Raw genomic sequence first — 19,810 nt, forward strand, 5'->3', positions numbered from 1 at the left:
AGTCTAAAATACTGTTCATTATTTAACTGCTGAAATACTTGCCCTATAGTAGAGTTGCAAGAACTGTGTGCCTGGGCTTCAGTCCATGGACAGGTAGCTGGGCTTCTCGCTGCTTTTATTGGCAGTGTAAGATGTGAGAAAGTGGTCTGGGCATGTGTTGGGCTCTGCATTCACCCTCACTACCAGCAGCAAGGTGTGGTGAAGAGATCCAGCTGGTGTTTCTTAAGCTGCAGCAGCAGTATTTGTCAAAGCTTGTCCCTGAGAACCCATTATTAATTTAAGTGATAGAGTTTCCTTTGGAGGAGAGGCTTTAGATACTTAAAAGGCAAGAACATGGTCATGCCTCTGTCATACACACAGAGTTGTATTAGCTTAACTGGACACTTAATGTCCACAATTATGCATGTGCACAAACCTTTCACTTTCCCTAGTTGTGAAGTAAATCAATTTAACTTTGAACTATATGGGGAAAAATGCATGAACAGGACAGACAAAATTGTCATGCTTTACAAGTTAAAAATGGTCAATTATTACAGCTGGCTGATTGGACACACACTGCCAAGGCATTGCTGAGGCAAAATACAGTTTTGATGCTGATCCAAGTGTTTTGCTTTGCTGATGTTTTAAACTCACACTGGCCTCTGTTTGAGGCAACATGGAGTAATAACTTGCTGGTTGATCAGAGTTGCCAGTTTATGACAAATAAGATGTTAAAATGTCATGATATAGTGTACCAGAATCACTTAAGGACATAGAGGTTTAAAGAAGGTGATGCACACAAAATATTGGTCCTGAATGATGTATCTGATAAATTCTTCCACTATAGTTTCCATATCAAGATTGTATAACAGTAAAATAACCTTCATGTCTGAATTTCCTCTTATCCACACACTGACCAAGTATTTCATATCAATCTTGGGAAGCAGTGCACTGCAGTGCCTGATACACTATATAACTGGAGTTTGCTGCAGCCTGTATATCATAACAGAGCTGGTGAATCTTTTCTGATACCTTTTGTGTCAAAAATTAAATGGTGTCAGGAATCTCAGCCATAAATACAGGGTAAGTCCTTTCATGTAGATGTCTTCTATATTAATTCCCTTTCTTCTGTAACACATACATTAGTATATGAATAACATGACTCAGAAATACATAGATTCAAACCCTTTGTTCAGCACTGGTGCTAGTTACAGGGGCTTTGTGTTCCTTCCTCAGTGCAACCACTTCGCTGATGGGAGTGTTAAAAACTCTGTGTCTCAGCCCTCTGTCACATCTAATCTGAACTGACAGACAGCCCACAGGAATGAGTGGGCAATCTTACTCCACTCCTTTAGGCAGAGCAGCGTCTGCACTATTGATAGCTGCCAGAGCTCCTGACAATTTTCACAATGGATTCTGCAGCTTGAGCAGAGGAAGAAAACCGGCAATCTGCGTAAATAATTCCCCAGAGACGCAGTGGGCCACGCTCCCAGTGGGTTATCAACAGGCACTGACTCTCCCACACAAAAATTTTGACTTGGTAACTTTGCAGGATACTTTCCTGCTGTTAGTCTTCCTCCTAAGCTGGAATTTTTCTTGGTGAGGAGAGAAAAATGATGTACACAGTCTTGAAGGAAGCAAGTTAAATCTATATAAAAAAGGAAGCTTACAAGCATCATACTTAACTAGGTTTGTGCAATATCAGATTCTTCTCCTGTGATAACAAGATTGCTTCTCCCATTATCCCAAGGGAGCCTTTCTCTCAGACCCTGCCTTGTTCATGTCATTCCTTGTCCATGAGCCAGTTCATGCACCATCTAGCAGTGCCTCTCTCTTCCTCTGCATTTTGATTAAAGAGACACAGCGTACAAAAACCTGCAGTCTTCTTCAGTCCTCCTAGCATAGGAATGCTTAGAAATTCTCACCTGCTCATCTCTAGTGTGTCAGTGCCACAACAGAGATTTGCAAATGGACTGTAATTTCTGCTTCTCAAATTGTCAGCTTGTGCTGGCTGCACCTCTGGCAAAAAAAATGCAGAGGTGTAATAGCTCTCACTGCTATTGCTTCCTTATTGTTCCTTAGCTTTGAAATATTCTCACTGTCCATTTCAAGTGGATTTTGGTATATAATCTAATTCCTAAAACATTCCCAGACATGTTTTCTTGTATGAAACCTATGCAAATAATCATCTTACATTCAGAGGGCACTAACCCTTTATAAAAAATAGAAAATATGTATTTTGTGTTTCCATATCAGTGTACACACACCACAGAAGTACTGAGAACTAGTATATATTATACTAATCATTATTATCTTAAGAAAAGGATTGTTCTAAAAACACAGGCATGTTGTCACTGGCTTTTCTAATGAACCTTCAAAATATGCATCAGTTGCATAAAGATAAATCCGGATGTGTGTATTTAAAAGCATTGGTTAGTCATTACTTGATTTGTGCATTTTTAATCATGCAATCAGGCTAATATGAATGCTGCAAAATTCACCTGAAATGTGGTCCCTGTTTGGAAATTTGTACTAATTATAGAAACCAAGTTTATGCATATTCATCTCTGGATGTGCTATATCCCATTTCAGGAGTAAATATGAATCTCCTTTGATATCTGCTTAACTAGGTTTATTTTATACTGTACACAGAAATGCACAGAATACTGGCCAGAGGAGCAGGTCACCTACGAAGGCATAGAAATCACAGTGAAGAGAGTCATTCAAGCAGACGATTACCGTTTAAGGCTCATCACCCTAAAGGTAAATCATTCCAGTGTACTTACACTAGTTTTGCTGTCTAAACCCTTAAATGGAGAGCTGTGTCCATCTCCTACAGAGTGTACTGCTGCACAAATGCCACTTTTCATTACTGAAGGAGTGACAGCTTTGCCCAGCTCACCAGCATACAAAGACTACGGTAAAATAAGCAGTCAGAGATTTAGGCTGCATATGTACAATCTGAAAGCTGCCGGGCCACTTGTAGTAGTACAGGGTTCACTCAGTGGAAGGAACCAATGACTCACTCTGTGCCTGTGTTCACTGGTCATTTGGAGGGATATCTTAGCTCACAGATGGCTTCTTAGCAGCCTTTGCAAGTGGTGCTACAGGCAGCACTTGTGGAATAACCCATTAAACTCTGTTCTGTAGAATTCAAAGGCTTGGTTATGCTTTGTGCTCAGGCAAAGGGTTAGTGATTACCAGCAGGGAACTTTCACCTGCATGGTGTCTTACTATTTTGTAGTATGGGGAGACCCATAGGAAATATTTAGACTGTGGTTTCTTGGTTTTTTTTATGGCCACTATTAGGGTGTTGTCAGACTGCTGGACACACACCAGCTGTGTATACCAAAGATAACTTGTGCTACTAACAAAACGTGAGGGAGTGGAGAACTGAGTGAAAGGTGGTTTAGTTTTGCTTGCCTGTTTTCAATTTCTGTCAGCAGTGGGACTGCTGCTCTGCTTGGCACTTGTCAGTGGTGTCATAGCACCGCTTCTGTTCAGCACAGTCAAACACTTCTAATAGGTACCATGCTAAAAGCTTAAAGAGAGGTTTAATTTAAGTACTTGGATACTATTCAGTCTGAAGTACCAGTGTCCCATTTTACAACTGTCTTCATTGCTAGGTTCTAGAATCTCAAGCTACATGTTTTAATAAGAACAGTCTATTTACATAAACTTCATACATCTTTCATCTACCAGATCTACCCCTGACCTCAGTATAACAACATAATTTCTTTCCAAGCTAAAAAACCTTTTTTTTTTTTTTATCCAACCAGTTTCAAGTGTCTTCAGCCATATGCTTACAGGCAGAAAGTCAGCATATAAAATCCCATGTCTGGATTGAGAGTGTAGAAAGTCTGTCACTCGTGCTTTTGGCAAAGGCAGCAAGGAGAAAATCACACTCCCTGACAAGTGGGAAGTAAAGAACATTTACAAGTATGTTGCAGATTTGCAGAGTTCTTAAATACAACTTATTCTAAACAGTACAGTGCAGCAACAAGAATAATACACAGACTAATACTGCCTAACAGAACCAGTCACTTTGTAGTTAGGAAGACAAAACAATTTTTTCAATAAAAAAAAAAAACCTACCCGATCTGCCAGAAGAGTTTTCCTTAATTATTTTAAATAGTTAAATACAGCAATTTAATATTAGTTGAATTTTTTTCTAGCTTGACATTAACTTTAGAGGTTTAGGTTGAAATGTTGGGGGCTTTTTTCCTCCCAAATTGGCCAAATTCTTCTGTCCCTGCTTAATTTGTTATTCCCTATCCGAAGCTCTCTGTGTTAAAGAAAAAGCTTCAGAATTTAGTGCTGGATATGAGTATGTCTTTTCTGTATATGTAGCTGTGGATCCCACAGGGAAAAACAACCACCAGCAAATTGAAAGCCAGGTTGTTTGTCAGAGCTGGCATATCCAGTACATTCAGGCACTAACAGAGAGAAAATAAAGAATAGCTAGGGCAGCAGAGTACAGCAAGGTCATAAGTAAAGTAGTATAGATAACACACATTTTTCCCAATCATAGCCAAAAAGGACAAGTGCTTTCCTATCACAAATGATACAAAAGTCTTTACTGGACACTATATAAGACTATAAGGCTTTACATCTCTAAGGATGTAGTTCCTTCCCTACCTAAATGACATGGTCATTTTGATTATTTTCTTTAAGGTCATCCCAGTTTGGTTTTCAGCTGAGCAATGTTTTTATTTTCAGTACTAGTAGGGCAGTGTCTTTCCTCCCACTCCCAAATGTCAGCTGTAATAAAGATTTCATTTGTTAAGCTACCATATCCTACAGCTGTACTTCTGTTATTTAATGGCAGTAGTGGAGTAGCAGCTCCAGACCATAGGTATGTTAAATAACTTGGTAGTGAAAACTAGAGAAGCCATGAATGAACTCCTGTTTTCTCTTAAACATGAGGTGGTCAGAAATATATGATACTACCACCAGCAGTATGATTGCTGCTATGAATGAACTCCTGTTTTCTCCTAAACATGAGGTGGTCAGAAATATATACTACCACCAGCAGTATGATTGCTGCATATGTTACAGGGTGGACTGTCATTCTTCCCTCAGAACAGGGGACAGGATTTGGCAAGCTTTAGAAATTTAGGAATTGCTCAGGCAATAGGGCAAGCAAGGTTTGTTTTCCTTTCTAAAAGGAAAGTGTCTAGCCACTGATTCATGATCTCAGCCTCAGCTACAGGGTACAGGATGGTGGACTTCAGACCATAAATTGAGTCTTGCTTCCTCCTACGTCTTCCTGATTCTCAATCTCCAGAAAGCACCAGGAGAGAATATTTTTTAAATTCAAAGCAGAAGTGTACAGAACCACAGAAGTCAAGGTTCTCTAAGCAGAGGAGCAAAACTGGTAACATCATAGACAAAACTAAAGACATCTAGAGTTCATTATGAGAACTTTGATTGGTTTCTGTCAAATGAGTAACTTCACGTAGTGATTCATGTTTTTCTTCAGATGGCTTTTATCTTTTCTCTCAGTATTATTGACAACATTTTTATTATAATTTTTCACAACCCACTTAAGAATTCGGTGTTCATAACTGAATTCATAACTATGTGTGGCCCACACATAGTCACACATTCAAAAGCAGCTCTGGGTGTTCATGTTTCAGAGCACTGTTGATCAGATTTACTGTAGTGAGCTCAAGTATTATTCATGACAACTAGTTATGCTCTCTTAACCAGAATATCTTCTCACTAGAGTAAATAACCTAAGGCCAGACTGTGCTACAATAGCAAAACTCTCTTCTCCTGAAATGAGCTAGATGTACCCTCAAGGTTCCTATGGCTGTGCCTCATTGAGCACTTTCAACCCCATATAAGCTGGAACAGCAGCTTGGTGAAGCCTGGCCTCCTTTTGTCCAGCTCTCTTGTTCCTACCCTTGTGCCATCTCCTGTCAGCCTGCACAAGCGTTTGTGTGACTGTGTGTTAAGCCAGAGGGGGAAACTGATCAGTCCACCTGAGAACTAATCCAGCATGAGACAGAAAAAAGATTGAAGTAGATCACTTCCCTAGTCTAGTTCACTGTCAAGCTATGCATAACCTTTGTCAACCAAAGAGGATGAAAAGTGGCACAACCACAGAGCACTTTTCACATCCAGCACCTGGCAGTCACAGGGACATAGCAGGTTTGATGGCAGAAACCAGTTCCAGATCTTGTACCTGGCTCCTTCAGAAAGAGACAAATTTGTTCTTTCTTCCTCCTCTCTTAAACTCAGCCAGCCACGTGTTGAAGGGAAGGTTGTGGAAGCTAACACTTCTCTTCAGAGACCTTCTGAAGACATTTGCTTTGCCCTGTGCCAGCTGGCTTATGTAGTGTCTGAAAGGGCGAGGCAGGTTTGCTCAGCTCCATGTTACTGTTTGGTGCCTTCGAAATTGGGCAGAAGGATGTCACTTTGAACACACAAAATGGGAAGCACGCAGTGCTGCTTGGCACTCAGAAAAGGTAATGGTACACTTGCTGTATTCACAGCCATGCTGAGACAGAGAGACACTTGGAATTTCTCTCTCAAAAAGCCCTGGACTGCAGCTAGATACAATTCCTGCCTTCTGTAGGGTCTCTGCATTTCTCGTCATGTCTAAGAGAAGAGTAGAATTGACAGAAAACTGATATAAGTCTGTCTGTCAGAGGAAATAGAAAAATAAGCTCCCATCTCTCTCCCTCATCTGTCTCCCCAGCTATCAGAGACAGAGATACAGCTCCTGGCTCTCTGTCTGTCAAATACATTATGAAAGCAATTATGTCACAAGCACAGCTCTGGCTTTGCTGAATGAATCTGTCAAGAGGGAACAGACTGCCTGGAGTGTTTTGCACACAGCTCTTGGCACTAAAAGAGCAGAATACTTGGGGGGGCAGGGGGAGGAATGATGTGTGTGGGTTTTTTTTTAAGGCAGTTTACTGAAGTGCAGACGTGGTATTTGAAATCCAGATTTCTGTGTTGTGTGGCTTTGCCATGTCTGCTGTTCCATTTAGCATGGATATACTCATCTTGTTCTTAAAGGGAAGGCTAGTTTTCAACATCAGTTTACAACCTGAAGTTCTTTTGAAATTTTGTGGTGTTTGTCTTCACTGGATTGCAGAAAGGAGAAGAAGTCAGAAACCTGAAACATTACTGGTACACGTCTTGGCCAGACCAGAAGACACCAGATCAAGCCCCACCTCTGTTACAGCTGGTGCTGGAAGTGGAAGAAGCCATGCAGAGTGCAGAAGAGAAGAATGCCCCAGTGATTGTTCACTGCAGGTAAATAAATGTGTTGTCTGACTTCTGAGGGCATCTTCACGTACAGTGGTGTAGTGCAGATACTGTCACCTTGGCCATCAGGCAGACGTGGGAGATCTTGCCCAGCTGCTTCTGAAATATTCTTGGAGCTTGTAAAACTTGATGACAATAACTTTCTATTACCAGGTGTTGCGTTCTGGTACAGAGCTGAACATGAGCTGGTGGTGGCTCAGTTACTTGTAATCAGTGTCATTTCATTTGCCTTACCACTAATGCATATGCCTTTCATGGTCTTACAAGGGCCAGGTTGCCAAAGATGAACATACTGTGAGTGACATTGAGTAGGAGGACACATGCAAGCAGAAAAGTGAGATCATTCAGCTTTAAGCCTCCAAACTCCCTGCTTTGTAGATTCCTTCTTTGATTAAAAAAAAAAATCCTTATCAGGCCAAAGACAACAATTCAAGTATAATACTTAGAACACACAAAACAGTGGCAAAGCTGATCACAGCAAGAACTAATCAACAATGCAGTATATGCAGTAGATAGTAAAATTGGAGTATCCATAAAAAGCCCCTGGAAAAGAGGAAAACTTCTTATAAGAAAGAAGTAGAATCTTTACAGTGTTTAGAAGTGTGATGAGAAAAGTGTAATTATCAATCACAGAGCAGAAAACAAAATGGATGAACAGAAAAACTTTTCTTCTGTCTTCAGAAAGAAGTGTGATGATAATACTTATCAGTTGTAGACATGAAGTGTTATTTTGCACTGCTGACTGGGGAGCATTTTAAGCAACAGCTGCTAACCATTATTGATCCAGCTATACTGGATGATTTTCACCCAGGAGTGTTTAATAAATGGTCCACAAGCTCTAAGCTATTAACATTTAAGTGTAACTGAATGCTAGTTCTTGGAAAATTGGAGAAGTTTCAGAGGTTTGAAAGCAAGTCATGTTTTGCAAGTGTCTAGAAAGGTTAAACGTGATTACTTGAAAACTACATGTCAGTTCTTAAAACAATTATTCCAGATAAATAGAGCAAAGCCTTAAAAGCAATGCAGTAATCTTGCCAGGGTAATCCTCTATAATTTCAATAAAATAGACTTTGCCAAATTGATACTTGGGATTTTTGTAAGGAAGTTTACTTAGTTTTGCATAATATTTTCTAGGAAATGGTAGATGGCTGCTATCCAAAAGCCATAGTGCATGGGGTATATTGTGCAATGGGAATGCTTTTAAAGCCTCAGCATGAATGGCTGGTAGCCCTTTGTCATCAGAGATCCACCTATGAGCTAATATGGAGTAATCACTAGTAAAATGTTCATAGGAGGCCACATGTCCAGTTTTTCTGCCTGTGTTTTAAGACAGATTTCTGACAAATTGGGGAGTGTTCACAGAAAAATAAGAAATGGTTTTTAAGAAGGTCCCCTTGCACTTGGAAATCTGTGACTCTCTAAGAGCTCCTTGAAGTAATATGGTATTTGCTGCAGGTAAAGATTCTGGTCACCGTGTCACTCTTGCTTTGCACACTTGTCTGATCCTCTTGTATGGTGTCATCCCTATGACACAATAATAATTTGGGGAGAAATGGAGTATTTTTATCTGAAATAACTGCTAGTAGACATGGTGATAGGATTATAAAGTATTTTGTGTTAACTGTGGACCAAAGCCCTTTCAGATTATTCTCAACTGCAGTCACTTTATCTGAAGAAGACTTTTGAAACGTTGCCTCTTGGTGATAGTTAACACAAAATACTTTATAATCCTGTGGACCAGAGCCCTTTCAGATTATTCTCAACTGCAGTCACTTTATCTGAAGAAGACTTTTGAAACGTTGCCTCTGTTTGGGAGTGGTGTATGCAGGAACCCATTAGCCAAGGCCCATGTTCTGCTGGGGATTGGAGCTCCTTTGACCTTTGTGGGAGATTGTCAGTAGAACACCATCACTGTGGTTTTAGCCTTCAGTAAGGCACCTTTAAGAAAAAATAGCTTCATGATTTTGTCTTGTATCTATTCTTAAAAGCAGCTTCATATTAAAGGCAGGCTAGCAGTCCTGTTAAGGTCCTGTGGATAATGTGGCACTGTTGGGATCATGACTTTGTCTCAGCCACCGAGACCTGCAGCTTGTCCTGGGACAAGTGCTGGCACTGTGGCCTACTTTATTATGGCATCAACTGGAAGACAAAAGGCCTTTTTTTTAACCATTGATGTACATCTGTATGCAGCAAAGAGTCATCTGAAACCCTGCCATATTTGGAGTCTTGGTGAACAAAGTAGATAAAGAGAAGTCAGGACATGAGTTACAGAGAGCTTCAGGGACAAATATTTTAAATCAAATAGGTACCTCCATAACAATTATTTGAAAATTGAGAGGAGTTTTTGGTGAGTAAGAGCATCCTCCAAACCTCCATTGAATTGCCTTGATCATTCTGTAATGAAAGTTAGATCTATTCCAGTGGAGGTGTTTCCCTAGCAAGCATGAACTCAGAGTGAAAAAGAAAAAGCTGTCTGTACAAAGAAACTGTGTTAGGGCTTTGGGAGCAGCAGCTAACTGCAGGCTCCATTGTTGCTTGGACATTTGTTGCCAGTGTTTTTGTATTACAGCTTTAGCACAATTTAAATGGAAGAAGGACTTCTTGCAGTTGTATCAAGTAATTATTCCTGAGTAAGCTCACTTAATTATTTAAGGCACAAGAAGAGCTGCCAGCTTTCGCTGCTAGTTTTTGTTAGGTGATAGGAAGAATTCACAGCTTCAATAGCAATGTGCCTTTTGAGAATAAAATCAATTCTGGTCATTAAGCAAGGACCAGATACAAAGGTGTGTCAGATACAAAGGTGTTCAGGAAGGAGGAATTTCTTTAATAGTGAATTTGTTGTATCCTGCAGTAATTCAGAGAATTACTAGAGTGTAGATCCGATCAGCAAATGGCATCACACTTATCATACTGTTGTTAGCTGGTGTTATTTAAGCAAGGGTTTTTTTTGCTCTGTGTGTGAATGAAAATAGCTTTCAAAAAACTATTAGTACTAAGAAGCTCAAAGCAAGGGTTGCCCTCAACCCAAATCTAACTGAGAAATACTGTTTAACTGCTTATTTTCGGTGTTTCAGTGACAAGTTCAATGACATGTTGGGTCAAACAGTACCTCATGGTCCATTTTTAGCACTGTATGGCTGTGAGTGGCTCACACTTAATTGTGCAGTTCCACTGAAGTTGATATCTTCTCCTAGTTATGGCCTGATATTCACAAGCACCCACCTGGCAAAGGTTGGAGGAAGGAAAGGGATAATGGGGTTTGATTGCTGCCTTAATGACGCTCATTTAAGAGAAAGCTCCCAAGCCATTCTAACATCTCCCTGCCTCTCTCTGCCTTCCCCTCCCTCAGTGCAGGCATCGGGAGGACTGGCTGCTTCATCGCCACCAGCGTCTGCTGCAAACAGCTGAAGAGCGAGGGCATAGTGGACATCCTGCGGACAGCCTGCCAGCTGCGCTTGGACAGGTGAGGAGCCTGCCTGCCCCCAGGCAAGGGCCAGGGGAGCCGGGGCAGCTTCCCCTTCTCCTAAGAGAAAACAAATAGGAAGGGGGAGGGGAGCAAAGGCAAATGGAGGCGGCGAGAGAATGCTTAGAACAGGACGATTTCCTTCAAGGAACAGTTTTGACTTGTCACCTTTACCTGCTTTATAAGCAGTAAACCTCTAATGAACAGCCCTGGAACTGAGCTGGATTCACAGCTGGCATCAAAATCTGCACGGCTGCACAGCTCAGCCCAACAAGCAGTGACCTTTCACCAGCTGAGGAGCTGGCCCTGGGTTCACATAGAAGCAAAGGCTCAAAGGTCTGCTGTACTTAAGTTCAGAGCCACAGATCAGGAGAATCTCCCAGGAGGAGTACAGAATACTGTCCTTGCATACTTGGAGCTGTGAGCGCTGTTGGGAGGGCACAGCCTGGGACATTGCAGGGAGAGGGAGAGGATGCACAGTCTGGAGTGTATGCAGACATATGAAAGGAGCTGTGAAAATCTCTGGAAATTCAGTGGTTTCCAGTTAAGCATTTCTTAACACACCACCTTGAGTTTGATTATGAAGTAAACAGACTTGAATTTTGCACCAGAGATGTTATTTTTCCTCTCCCACTGGTTTCAAGTGCCATCAAAACATGTCTCAGTGCTCTCACTAATGATAATGATAAATGTAGTCAGGGGAAGAGATGTCACGAAAAACATACCAAAGATTTTTCTAAGGAAAAAAAAGAACCTCAACCCCACGCTGAACTTTATTTCTGATGAGAAATTATGCTTAGTGGGAGGCAGAAAATGAAATGCTTGCTGCCCTGCTGAGGCTCTGATAGACAGGGACCTGCAGGGGCTTATAGGTTTGGCTATTTCAATGGATTTCAGGGAGATAAGGAAAGGCTTCTTAAGAAAAAGAAAACCAGAACATGAATAGTGAGTGCTGATTTGCCATGGCCCAGTGAAATATCTGTCTGGATCTGAAATACCTTGTCTCTGTGACTAGTGTTACACAGAAAAATAACCATACAAATGAAGGTTGAAGACACTTGCTTACAAATGTTTGATACAGAAGCCAAATTAAAAACACTAGCTTTGCAGGGAGAGGGGAACTGTCAGTCATTCGCAGAGACTGAAGAAGGGAGACCTTCACTGGTCAGGATGCCATGGAGGGAAAGGAAGCCTGCAGAGACTCTGTAGTTGCTATGTACCTCTTGGAAGTGGGATGGGATGGGATAGGAAGAAACCATATAAATGTCATAGGAGAAAATACTCAAGATGGAAAGCAGTCAAATCACCATCTTTGCTACGGAAGAGCACAGTTTCTTCAAGGACTGGAAAGTGGGGCTTGTAGTCTCTTGCAAGTCATGCTGCCACCCATTGTCACTTTCAATAAACCCCCACAAAAACTTTAGGTGACTTTAAAAGCAGCATGAGATGGTGGGACAGTATCTATAGGAAGGAAGATCTTCTCTGTCTTCTCCTCCCATCTGGTGGTTACTGGCTGGAGAAAATAGGATGGGTGGGAAGGAGTCACCAGGGACCTGGGGGAAGAAGGCTGGATGCAGGCCAGAGCACACACACGAAGGAATGCTCCTCACCACTTCACAGCAGTAGAGGGGTTGACAGTGTCCATGAGAACCACCTATGAGGTGGCTTTGGGATGAAGGGAACAAATGTTTCTTTCCCTTCGTTCCCTCTCAGATCCCGTTGAAAAATCCTGTGCACTGGGCTTTGTACCAGTGGCCAACAGTTGGTCCTAAAATAACCTAGTATGACTAAAGAGGGGAAGTGATCATTCCTGCATCCTTCCCACAGTGCTGAGAGACATTTGCTGTCCTTTCCCACCATGCAGCTCGGGTCTGAAAGGTGTAAGCATCGTTTCTCCACTCTGCCAAAGCCTGGAAAGCAATGGTCTGCGTGTGTGGGAAGGGGGGAAGCCACCAGGTAGCAGGGAACCAGGAACAAAGGAAACTCATTTCCTCTGGTCTGAAACTCGATGGCCACCCTAGAGCTTCTGTTGCCACAACTTCAGGGTGCAACCTCACTCTTAACAGAACTGCATGGGGAGTAGTTGCCAGACGTGACTAATGTTCCATGTGTGCCATGGACTGGCATAAATATTTCAGTGCTGTGTGCCACAGAAAAGCCTGGACAGCAACACGTCATGGTCTGCGTGTGTGGGAAGGGGGAAGCCACCAGGTAGCAGGGAACCAGGAACAAAGGAAACTCATTTCCTCTGGTCTGAAACTCGATGGCCACCCTAGAGCTTCTGTTGCCACAACTTCAGGGTGCAACCTCACTCTTAACAGAACTGCATGGGGAGTAGTTGCCAGACGTGACTAATGTTCCATGTGTGCCATGGACTGGCATAAATATTTCAGTGCTGTGTGCCACAGAAGGGCTCAGAAACAAATCAACTGGATTAAGCAGAGCAGATGGGGAGGAGTTGCTCAGCTAGGAAATAGTTTCTTTAGAAACACAGTGTGTGTTTCTCACCTTTGCTTATTGATGAGAGACTGGAGCCCGAGTCCCTTCTCTGATCATTAAGTGTTATTTCAAGCAGCTGCTTAACAAAATAACTACCAGAGGCTGAGGGAGGAGGTTGTCTTGGCCATTCATTTACCCCCTCCTGGTATGGCTACTGTGTGACCCACAGTTGTTAAGCTGGACCCCACTGAGGAGGGCAGTCTCCAAGAAGGATGCCAGCAGTCTGCTATCCGTTTGGCTCGGAGAAGGCAGCTTGTCATTAATTTTCTCTGCTGAAGGTTTCTGAGGGGGTGCACCACCCGTGCTTTTCCTTTGGACTGACAGTCTGCTTGGCTCCGGCCACCCATGGGTTCCCATGTTCCTCAGCCCCACTTCTCATCTCAGCCTCCTCTTGGCACTTCATTCCCAGTATCAGTGCATCAGCACCACTGCTGGCACAACTCTGCATACACCTGCTGGGAATTTGAGCCATGGGCTTTAATTAGTTTCATAATGGATTATCAAGAGATGGTATCAGTGTTGATGAGGTACTCATAGCAGAATTTTAAATGTTAGTAAAATCTGCATAAAATGAACAATTTTACCCTTTGGTTTTTGTTCATTTGTCTCCTGCTGTAGTGCTTGTGTTGATTAATGTGCTACTTGCAGAAATACCCAGACTAACAATACATGGAAAAGCAAAACTGTTTCTGCTCCTGCCTGCATTTCCTTACAGGTTTGCAAATTTAAAGAGAACAGCAAAAGCTGAAATAAGAGCTGAACCAAAACAGACTTCTGTGCTGGGAGTCTTTCACTGATCAAGGTGTGCATGGCAGTCAGTTCAGTTACAAATCTGAGTTGTCTCCTGCTAAAGTTCCATTGCCTGTCCCAAAACTCTGCTGGCCATCCCCTAGTTTCTTGGTGAAGTTGGCAAAAGCACAACATGGGATGGCACAGAGGGAGGAACCCTCATTCCAGAATTGGTTCAGGCTGCGAGCTGGTTGCAGTCAGTGGGCACCTTGCCCTCGTGTTGGGAAGCTGTGGAACAGACTGTTTGTAACAGGCTTTGTGTTAGCTGTGCTGTTTCCTGTGCTTGCAGGTAATAAGGCTGCTGTTTCCTTCTCCTTTTTCCTTTGCTTTTCAGGGGAGGAATGATCCAGACTTGTGAGCAGTATCAATTTGTCCATCATGTCATGAGCTTGTACGGAAAACAGCTTTCTAGAGCAGCAGAAGAATAAGTGTTCATGGTATTCCTAAAGGCTAAAACCAAGAGAACTTTTGACTGATATATTTCAGATCTGACAAGAGACACACGGTAACCTGGCTGTTGTAGCTCGAAAGGAGGATACATTACTTTACTTTGATATTGCTTTTATGCTCTTGTTTGCATTGACATTTAAGAGCTGAGGTACGCCTTGTCTTAAACATATGTGACAGGACATAATCTTCACCAAAAAAGGCTTATTTATACTGTAAATAAGAATAGCAGCTTCATTTGTTACAAAAGCAAGAGAAAAAAAAAACAGAAAAAAAAAAATCCACTGTCTTCAGTTTGCTATTTTTAAAAGATCATTGCTAATATATCTAAATACAGTGTGAAACTTTTTGAATTGTCATGCTGAAATGTGACGTATGTTGACTAAGCTTGAAAGTAACTTTTTGCCTCTTTCTGATTGTTTTTACATATAAAATTACCGAATACTGTGTATATCATAAACCACCTGAGCCTCTGCATTGAAAGGTTCAAGTCGATTCACATTGAAATGATGTTTCACACATCATGTTTGCCTGTTTATTTTTTTTCTAAAGCAGTCCACCACCAGTGTTATCAGAACTAGGGGAAAAATATTTTTTCAATGATGTGAGTTAAATTGTTACCTCCAGTTCTTACCAGCAGTGTCCCTCAGTATCCTGACAGCTGGGTCAATCTGAGGTGAACAGAAGTTAATCTGAATGTAAATTCTTCACACTGTACCCTTTCTTTGTCAATATTTTGGCACCCCATTCTGCAATCAGATTTAATTTTTGCAAATAGTTTCTCTTTTTACGTGGTCAGACCACAGTCAGAATACAATTTCCCCAGAAATTTGAGGTTTTAAATCAGGTAAGGAATTCTGTGAGTTGAATTAATCTTTATTAAAAAGGTAATAATATAATAACTTGTATTCTATGAATTTAAACTTGTTTCAAAGATTAGAGGGTGCCCAGTGTTCATTAGAATTAATGCAAATCTTATAAGCAGCTTCGAAAAAAAATCAGTCTGAGCATGTTGGTTGGTTTTTGAGAAATTTGCCCTTAAACCAAATTTAGACCATCATTAGCCCATTCTAATCACTAGTCCAGTCAGTGATATTTCCTTTTCAGTAATCCAGACTGCTGCCCATGTTTTCTTTTTACACCTTGATGAGGCTGTGAAGATTGTAGTTTGTGCTTAATGCTTAGAGGCAAGCACCAGTTTAAGTGCTTTATTGAGCAGAGAAAAATGGAGGTACACAGGACCCTTAACATGAAAGATGAGTGTTTTGTGAATAGAAGCTGTGATGATCTACTAAAAATATTTTTGTTTCTCTTTATTTGTAACAATAACCAAAACCTACTGTTTTTATTAGTGCAGGAGATTCTGAGAATTTACTGCACTTCCTAATCAGGAGGAGGTGAAGCAGCTCTCGGAACACTAAGGTGTGATCCTGCTCCACTGAGGTTTTGCCATTGATATCAGTAGGTGCAGGGTAGGGCCTGAAATGTTACACCTACAACTTCATCACTGTGGGGAAAGTTTCCCAATATTTCAGTACACATCCTTTGTGTTTATGCTGTATCCATGAACCTGTAAAAATCCTGTCAGCAGGGTTTGCATGAACATGTGGCAAAATGTGTTATCTTTAAACCACTTGATTTTATTGCTGTATTTAAAATATTTCCTTCAGTGAGAAGCTAGCAGGAGGAACTGACATTCTTTTAAAAAATACTGGTGGTAGTCATTAAATAGAGCAATAAACTTAAGCTTTTGAGCATAACATGACTGTTAGTTTTATGTAAACCTTGCTAGCTGTATTCTCCCCACTGCTACCAACTCTTTCGATGGGGTAACACTATTCCATCTAAGTACTCCTGAGAAATAATAAAAACACCACTGATGTTCTGAATAACATTGTAAGTGGAACTCCCTATAAATGTTTTTTGGCTGTTCAGTGCCCTTTGGTGTCAAAACTGACTCAGTGAATAAAATTACTTGTTCTGTCATCAGCTTCCTGTGCATCCACTACAGAATATTTGTTGATGATTGGTAGATGTGTGCATATAGGAGTAAAGTTCTTTTTAAAGTTGTCTCCTGTATAGGAGACTTTCTAGAGAAGAATTGTGTCATTGCGAGCAAGGTATAAAGGGCTCTCAGATGCTGGCTTTGAGGTCCTTGCAAAGATCCTCAGCAGGTATTAACTGGCAGCATCTCACCCCATTCTACATATGTGGGATGTACTGAGAGTGTGGTTGGTGATAAAAATCAAGCTGCTTTGCAGCAGTTCACTAGTACAAAACAAATGTCAGCCCTAGTGGCACAGTCTGGTCATGAGGGCTGTGCTGCTGCCATCTCACTCCAGGCAAGAGCATGCCACCTGGTCAGGATCACAACACCTCTTGAAGCATTATTTTGTCTAATAGATTTGGAGCTAATACTCCTATTTACTCTTTGGCCTTTCTGTAATTAACATGTCTCTCTGTCTCCTGTCTCGTTTTTTAAATAGAATTTGACATCTGAAGGACCTTGTATCAGCTGTTCTATCTTCTGATGGCAGAGGTAGTCTTAAGAAGCGCTTAGAATTAGCGGAAAGGAGCTTGGGCTGTGCAGAAGCACTTGAGATGAGTGGGGCTGCTGCTTCTGTAATCAGTAGTGTTGAAACAGCTGACCAGAGGAATTAAGCTAAGCTATGTGTCTCATTAGATTTCTCTTTTTTTGGTCATTTTCTCTATGAAAAGAAAATTCCTAACACACTTCATCCCTTCTCTCCTGCTCACTTCCCTGGCATCTTTGTTCCAAAGACTGCAACGTTAATACCTACAACACAGTTGTTTCCCAGAGGGCTCAATTCCTCTCTCCAGGTGGGTTAGCATGTAACAGACTTGAGGTGGTTTTATTTAGAACCGACTGTGATGGCTTCTGTTTCATAAGCTTTTTCACACTTTGTGAACAGGGCAGAGCCAGCTCAGTGCCTCACGTGTTCATGCTTGTCGTTTGGTTGTTGGCCATCACATGTAAAAAGTGTTATCCTGTTTCTGTCCTGGTAACAGGCTAATGATGCACTCTCTCCTTTCGTAGGTACGCTGCGATCAGCAGATACACAGACTTATGTAAAAACAAAGATTGTACTTGAGAATAAGAACTGTCCCCAGGTAAAGCACATGTCTGACTCTGAAGGTTCAAGGTAAAGATGACTTGGTCAAATTATTCTGAAACAACAGCTCCCTGGCAGTCACATAGGGTAGAGTGTTGCATTTACTGGCAAGACTTTCAAAGCAGGTAACAGAAGTGCTTCCTCTACTTTGGAAGATCTTATCCTTAACATGTGAATTTACAGTTGCAAAAGGGCTTGAGGCTGAAGAGATTACAAAACAGGACCTTGACTCCTGGCAATTCCTTGCTGTCTCTGCAGTGGAGGAACCAGAAAGTGTCAGTCTGATTGATGAGTTGGCAGCTTCTAGAAGTGGACCTGCACTATTATTTTCATGTGTTCTTTCCATGGAAACCTTTTTAAACAAGAAGAAATGGTAGATTTACAATTTAGTTATATTCATGTCTGTATTTTTAACATGAAACACTTCATACACTTGATATGGATAAAAAAAAAACATGTTCTGAGACACATTGAGAATAACTTTGTTTCTTCTACTTAGTCTGTAGATGTATATTTGCTGATGTCTGTGGGAGTGACTATCAACTTAGGATAGTGCAGGGCAGCTCAGGAGTCCTGCAAGAAAAATAAATTGCTTCATTCAAAAGCACAGAGGAAATAGTGAATGAAAGCAGCATTTGCTGCGTGAGGGACAGGCAGTCAAAGAACTGCATGCTTTAGACAGCCTGAGCATTGATTTCTGATATCTGAAAGCAAATTTTGTATTCACAAAGAGATGAATTCCTCTTACATGCAAGGAAAGAGAAGAGTCCACTCTTCTCTGAGTACTGATGCAGATCAGGCCCCAGCACCTGCGTACGACAGATGCCACAGCCTCGTGGCACGGTGTGAAAGCCACAGAAGGGAGGATGATTCACTTTAGTGCAGAAGACCTGCCCAAGCTTGTGCACCATGTAATCCCAGCAGGCAGCAATGCCAGGGTTGTTCAGTTGGTAGCAAAGCTGAATGCAGAGAAAGACTAAAATATGTACTCAGAATTAGAAGCCCTGTTGGCACCAGAGCTGGCAATATGGCTCAGAGAATTAAGAAGATAAAGCTTAGACAGTCTGGCAAAAAACTCTAGTATTGGAATTCCTGGTCCTTTCTCTCTGCTGGACCATGCTACTCAGTTTCTGTGTTCCTTAACACTTCTTTATCTTTTACTACTTGTTGCTCCTTAAACTTAAACCAGAGTTAAATAAGTCACTGTATTGCACTAGTTTTAATTTAATATATGGATAGTCAGTGTTTTGCAGGGATCATCTCTTCCCTTGGAGAGAGCCTGTCTCGCTAGATGCTCTTCAGAGGGCTCAGCATCTTCTGAGGGTTTTGATATCAATACATCTCAGAATTCTGGGCATAAAGAACTCTGCCTTACTGTGCATCTTACTAAAGGTATTTCTTCTTTGGGAAACAGTAGTGTTTGCCTGAGTCAGTTTTCTTATTATGTCTGACCTTAACTCCCCAGGCCCCAGTAGTAGCTGTAAGGTGTCTGCTTTCCTCTGAAAAGGCAGAGGCAGCACTAATTTCTAGGGATCAGAGGGAAAAAATCCTGCATAGATCCTTCTGTTCTCTCCTTTGCGTGCTTAGCTTGTTTGCCTCTGAAGTGGACACAAGGAAGACTGTCAGGAGTTAAGTGAAAACTAATAAGGCACAACAGAAACCCTCTCTTATAAATGAACTTTGACTCCTTTTGTCTCAAAAGGAAAATCAGATGTTGGTTTCACTACATGCACTGTCATCTTTTTGGTCTTTAGGCTGTTGTGAGGAATATGGAAAGCAAGCACTCAAGCATCAGCAAAGGTGAGGGTAATGGAAAAGATCATTCAGAATCACTGCTCCCCTTCTTGCTGGCCCATGTCTGGCAGTGTGGCCAGACTTCAGGGCCCACACTGCAAGACCTGCTGGTTCAGATGTGTTGGTTCTGCCCCCAGCAGCGTGTGCCCGTACGCACCTGCCCACTCAGCGTGCCACGGTACCTCCTGGAGCAACAGAACTGAGAGAGGATTCACAAGCACTGAGAAATGAACATGGAAAGGGACTGCCTGGGTCTTGAGTCAGTTTGGATAGGTGGGAGGAATTGGATTGGGTTGGCAGTGTTTTGGTTTTGTTGGGGAAAATGTGACTTCCAGCCCAGATACCAGGTTTCTCTCTATCTAAGTTGGGCTCTTGTTCCTGAATTAGAATATTGAAGAGGTAAATGAAGGCTGGTTCCTTAGTA

At 41.7% G+C, this 19,810-nt stretch overlaps 1 protein-coding gene across 1 annotated transcript in view; it reads left to right on the forward strand.

The window, feature by feature from the left end:
• The window catches only part of PTPN5 (protein tyrosine phosphatase, non-receptor type 5 (striatum-enriched)), a 34,981-nt gene extending 20,274 nt beyond the window's left edge, over positions 1–14,707 (forward strand). The window contains exons 9-12 of the mRNA XM_008945055.1: positions 2,632–2,742; positions 7,088–7,248; positions 10,610–10,723; positions 14,346–14,707. Of these exons, the coding sequence (XP_008943303.1) occupies positions 2,632–2,742; positions 7,088–7,248; positions 10,610–10,723; positions 14,346–14,439 (480 nt within the window). The 3' untranslated portion in view covers positions 14,440–14,707. The remainder of the gene's footprint in view (positions 1–2,631; positions 2,743–7,087; positions 7,249–10,609; positions 10,724–14,345) is intronic.
• Positions 14,708–19,810: the final 5,103 nt, after the last annotated feature.

The sequence above is a fragment of the Merops nubicus genome, unplaced genomic scaffold, assembly GCF_000691845.1.
Source record: "Merops nubicus isolate BGI_N331 unplaced genomic scaffold, ASM69184v1 scaffold5620, whole genome shotgun sequence".
Classification (NCBI taxonomy): Eukaryota; Metazoa; Chordata; class Aves; order Coraciiformes; family Meropidae; genus Merops; species Merops nubicus.